Source organism: Antrostomus carolinensis, unplaced genomic scaffold (assembly GCF_000700745.2).
Source record: "Antrostomus carolinensis isolate BGI_N321 unplaced genomic scaffold, ASM70074v2 scaffold12050, whole genome shotgun sequence".
NCBI lineage: Eukaryota > Metazoa > Chordata > Aves > Caprimulgiformes > Caprimulgidae > Antrostomus > Antrostomus carolinensis.
The window spans coordinates 9,575-15,432 of record NW_010286491.1 but is presented as its reverse complement, the minus strand read 5'-3'; the positions used below and the strand labels follow the sequence as shown (position 1 = coordinate 15,432).

The following is a 5,858-nucleotide window of genomic DNA, read 5'->3' as shown; positions in this document are numbered from 1 at the left end:
TACAGTCTGTCTCAGTTTATATGCTGCTTCTTTTTTATAGCAAGCTTATTTATCACCAGAATTTATTATTTTCACCAGGTATCAGCCTCCAAAAAGATGTCTGTCAGCCTTATTAAACTGGTTGTTCCTGAAGTTTTAGCTCTCTCTATTAGACAGTCCTCTGCATTTTCAGGTTGTACCTGAGACATTCAAAAGACTGGAAGTTCACATTTTTGATTTTTCTATCCTCTCCATTACAAATTAAATAAGGCAATAATAGCCATGCGGTTCCAATATTTTTGTTTCTTTAATATTTTCTCTATTTTGTTTAAGGTACAGTTTTTAGAATAATCCTGGCAATATTCCAGGATGAATGTACTTTCTTGATCCACTTACACCTATTAACTGTTAGTTAACTGTTAATGAGGCATGTTTATAAATCATGCTGCCTTCCATCATGGGGACACATGCATTTTATTGGCCTGCAGTAGATTCTGGTCCATCCCACCTCAAAAAATTTTGGTCATTGTTGAACTACATTCATTTTTGAAACTCCTCTCCCCCAACTTAGAGTAACATCAACTGCAGTTAGGTCTGTCCTGCAGCAAGGCATGCAATTTGCTATTTCTGTGGGCTACCCAGAAAAAAAAACAACCCCTTGTGTTCCTTCTTGCAGGAAAGAAATGTTTTACCTCAGTCCAAATGATATGGTAGGTAGGGAGAGGCTACTGCCAGCTCAGGGTCTAGTCATATTTACTACTGGTGGCTGGATTCTGTACTGCCAACAGAGTGATAACAGGCTTTCTAACAGGTCTCGTATGTGACACAGAGGCAAGCAGACCTACTGTCAAGTTCTTTTCCATCTAGTTTTTCTCCATGAGGAGAAAGTTGTATTGAAGTAAAGAAACAGAAGGGCTATTCACAGTTAACATTGCTTTCCCCTAGCCCTACAGAGAGCAAGGTGCCTCTTGACCTCAGCAAACTGATGATGAAAAGACTGTGGGATTATTCGTTTCAGCTTCCCTGGATGATGGGTGGAGAGATAGTCACTGTCACTTTGGTGCCATCTGTGAACATGACACCAAATTCTAGCATGATCCTGGAACAGAAAACAACATTTGCCTTTGTGATTTTGTTATTTGTTTTCTTGGGAATCCTCATTGTTCGCTGCTTCAGAATTCTCCTCAACCCCTACCGGAGTATGCCAACCTCAGCCTCGGCTGATGGACTTGATGAACTGGAGGAGGACAGTTTGACTATGCTCTTGCTTAGAGACTGAAAATTATGGCTTCTATTCAGATAGGTTTTTGCATTGTTCTTACAACAGCTTATGCAAATAAATTTCAATAGTGCATGTATTTCAGAGCTTGCATTTCCAGCATTCACTTTGTCTGTTTATTTGGTGTGTGGGTCACACTGCATTGTTTTTGTTTCCTAATTGAGTGACTGAAACATTAGTGTTAAGAATGAATAAATAACCACCACCCTCTTTACCGATAAATGTCTGTTAAAGTATTTGTACAATGAAATACATTGTGATCTCATTTAGGTTCCTGCTCCGGCAGGGGGATTGGACTAGATGATCTTTCGAGGTCCCTTCCAATCCCCAACATTCTGTGATTCTGTGAAAACCCATTCCTAGAAGTCGTTGTAAACAAAAACCTAACTGCATGATTGATCAGGGAAAGAAAGCTTTAAAAGATTGCATAAAATTTAGTAGAACTGCCTAGAGTCCAAGTGGATGTTTGCGAGCATTGTTTAGCAGCATTGAAATATTATAGTGGCAACAACATTTGATGTACTGCCAGGAGGGAAAAGGCCACGCTCCTGGACACAGAAGAATCTTGAAAAAGGTCCTAGTGCTGCCAGGCTTCTTAAATATTTCATGGAGAGGGGAAGGGAAGGTGCATGCTGCCTGTTTTCAGCCAAAGATTTAGATTTAGCTATTTTATTCGTACTGTAATAACAACAAGCAGTTGGGAAGTTTTCGTTTGTGCTTTGGCTTGCAGCCTGTAAAGGGAGAAACAAAGGCAGCCCCATAGCTGGTACAGCTGGGGCTGTGCTGACTCATCCGAGCTGAGGCTCTGACTCCAGGCATGGCAGTTAGTGGTATTTATTTCCCTTTGCTGCTGGTCCTGTTAAAGGTTGCAGCTATTTGTAGCAGAAGCAGTGGAAGGAGGAGTGGCTCTGCACACTGGCTATCTATCCCAGTTCACAGGAGGGCAACCATGGCCCCAACGCAGCTCCCTGACGAGTTCACAGAAAGAAGCTGGGCTGTGATCTGTCACTGCTGAAATATGAGCACAGCTTGTTGCAGGGGTGGGAACCTTCGAGATGGAGTGGACAGAAGGGGACAGGAGCACTACTCTGTTCTCCAGAAGCCATGAGGTACTAGCTTTAGCTACATATCTGTCTATGCCAGGGCACCTAAATCGGAGCAAACTCGAACTTTCAGATAATTTCCCAGAAGTAACGACCATGTGGCATATAAGAAGCGTTGCTGTTGTTGCACCAGTGGTGCCTAAAGCAATGTGCTGTTAATATTGAAGCAGCAGTGACAGCGTTTCTCCCTCTGGCCTGGGATTTCTCTCCTGTGTTGGAGTCTGTTTGTTTGAAGACTCTATACGTTTTAGTTTCTCTTAAAAGAAAAGAGAAAAGAGCTAAAGAGAAAGGGGATGACTCTGGTCATGGGAATGTAGCACAGTGTTCAAGTGAGGCAATTTGATTCTTGTGTGGAGTTTGGAACTTACTAACTGAGGACTATTTTGGAGACTTAGGCGGCCCAGCTCTGGTATGTTTGGAAGAATTCCAAGGAGGTATTTTTATAAACCACTGGGATAAGTCAGTCTATTAAGGGGGATTTAATACTGCTGGGCAGTCACTTTAAGTCAGCCTATCTGTGGATATTGCTAAATTGACTATAGCAAAGATAGGAAATTCACATCAGTTCCCACACTTTGGCAGAGACTTTTTCTTTTGCACTCTGAAAGTCTAACAGAATTTTTCTGAAGACATGCTGGTGTTTCATTTTCATCATGGCTCACTCTTCCTTTGCCTGGAGAAAACAGACCAGAATTTGAATGGAAAGAGTACTTATTCCAGTCCTCAAAGTAGGCTCTGGACCATCACTATGCCTCACAAGAATATGTATTCACTGTGGAATGACCTGAAATATTAACAAGACTGGAATGAGAGGGTCTGTGTGCTAATGTAGCTGTGCTCAGCCAGCTCTGCAGTTCTGTATCACTCTGGTATAGACTTTTATTTATTACTTAAGTTTCTGTAGAAAATCTCATGCAATCTTTAAAAACTCTTTTTAGAAGGAATATTTCTTGATATAATTTAAGCAAACAAACTTTTACATACTGTGGAGAAAGAAGGAATATGTATAATTTATGTTAATTTGTTCAGTCTAACTACAAGGGTTTTAAGTCAAGGGGCTACTGGGGAGAGATAAAGCCAAATGAGGATAGAGATAAAATTCTTTATTGGTAGACACCAGGGAGTAAAGCTGTTTTACTCCAATGAGGATTTCAAGACTTTCATATCTCAATCATGACCCTTAAATGAAAGTGCTGGCCTAACAGCATGGAGCTGAGACAGGAGTCTGTTCTCAGCAACACTGGGGGCATGTGTGTGAGAACAGCCCCGATACTGCTTCTCCACTGCAGTCAGAGGCTTAGGTGTAAATTGTGCGGACATGAACTACCTCTTCAGTAGCTCAGGTGTCAGGAATGATACAACCACAGAAATCCACAGCTCTGTGCAGTCTGCAAGAGCCATGTAGGGGTTACTGCTGGTTATGTACATGTGTGTTGGACCTGCAGTGAAATGCATCTGGCATTGCCAAGCAACTAGCAGGGCCTGAGCTCTCTTTCAAAGGTAGGTGAAATTGGGATCCAGCATTACAGCTGTGTTGCCTGGGAGAGAAAAAGAACCCATTGATAGACTGATGCAGTTGTTAGCAACACAAAGTACTTCTCCCTCACCAGAGGTAGGGTTTATTGAATGGACTTTAAATAACAAGAAGAGAATTTTGTGTAAATGAGAGGAAATATGAATACAAACGTGTCTTGTTTTTACTTTTTATTCTCTCTGCTGTGTACGCTGAGCTAATGCTTAATGCTTGATTTTGACAAAGCAGTCCGTGAAGCATATCTTAGTCAGCTTTTTCCACGCATGCCCCCAGAAGAAGGCTAGAGATACCTGATATGTTCCTACTTAGTAGGAATTTATACTTAGTTTGGTGCAAAGATCAACAAACTTGCCCATGTCAGTGACCACCGAGAAATAGCCCGCAGACCCCCAAAAACTTCAGGAAAGAAGCCAAAAACCTGTTATCTACAGCATGACTGGATCTGTGTCTGTGACCTGAATTTTCTCCAACACAAAATCTTTTTTTTTTCATCCTACTTTAATTGAAATATGCTTAGTTTGTAAAATGTGGCAAGTGTCTATTCCTACTGATACAGTTTGCATGAAAATGAAGCTATTTGTTTCCCACATTTCACATCCTGTTTTCAGTGCTTCTGGAGTTCTGCAGCAAAGTTTTGGACTTTTTTTTTAATACATAGATTTGGTGTCATTTCTGCAGCATTGGCATGTGAAGCTGCCATGCTCCTGTTCTTTTAACAGTGTGTCCTGGTTTTTATCTGAAACAGAGCTGGGTTTCTTTTTCAGTAGCTAGAATAGTGCTATGTTTTGCTTTTCAGCCTGGGATTTGTTATGAGAGAGACGCTGATAACACACCAGTGTTTGCATTTCTGTTGCTGGAAGTGAAGGACTTTGTGTTCTGTCAGTCTGCAAGCACAAGATCTAAGGGGGCGAGGAATATTTAAATTAATAAGCTAAGCTGACATTTGGATATGCCAGTGGGATGGATATTCCATATCATATCACGTCATGTCCAGTGTATTAGTGAGGGGCTCTTCCTCTTTTGGCTCTCTCTGACTTTCGCTCGGGCTCTCGTTCTTCCGGTATTGCAGTTTCGGTTCGGGATTGTCGCTCCTCTGGGATCGTTACCTGGGATCGGGCCGGGCTTGGTTGGTGGGTGGTGGGCAGTTGCACTGGGTATCACTCATTTGCATATTTTCTCATTGTTATAATTATCACTACCATTTTAATATTAATATTATTTTAAGTTTTATTTTATTTCTATTACTAAATTGTTCTTATCGCAACCTATGAGTCTCCTTACCCTTGCCCCCTAATACTCTCCCCTGTCCCCTGGGGGTGGGGGGAAGTGGGTGAATGGCTGTGTTGGCTACTGGCCAAGGGCTAGCCTTATGAAACTATCACACAGTATCACTGTAAAAGCAGCTGATACTATAGCAATTTTTCTTTTTTCCCTCTTGGCACACTAACTAATTAATCCCCATCATGCCTTTAGACGTCTGCATAGTTATCTTAATGGCCTAGTAGGAGCAGTGAGGAGTGAAATGACTTTTTCAAGGCAGAGATGAAGAGGGCTTAGCAGTGCTAAGGCAGGATCTGTGAAGCATAGGCTTCATGTTGAAGTCACTGTACACTGGTCAACAGGGCAGTAGAAAATGCATCCTTCACTTCTAGTGTAACTGTAAAACACAGTAAGTCCTATCACACCTCCTTCTGCTTTGTATGAGCTCTGCTTTTTACTGCGGTGCAACAGCTGCACCCAACCTGCTATTTAGACCAGTGCAAGATGTCCAAGGCAGCTGGGGGATTTGGTGCAGTGCTGTTGTCCCAGCAGTTTAATAACCAGTGCCTAAACTAGGCTGTACTTCCAGATTATGGATTTAATTTTCAGTGAGATTCTCTCCTTTTTTTCTGAATTGGTTTAAAATTTTACCTTACCTCTTAGCATTCATATTTGATGTTTAAATCCAGAAAAGTAATATTGA

General features: G+C 41.6%; 1 protein-coding gene across 1 annotated transcript; it reads left to right on the top strand.

Moving 5' to 3' along the window:
• The first annotated feature begins 964 nt into the window (after nucleotides 1-964).
• On the top strand, nucleotides 965-1,251 carry LOC104528958 (cortexin-3). The gene is given in 2 exon segments (XM_010173154.2): nucleotides 965-1,220; nucleotides 1,223-1,251. Coding segments are annotated over 2 exon segments (285 nt in total).
• Nucleotides 1,252-5,858: the final 4,607 nt, after the last annotated feature.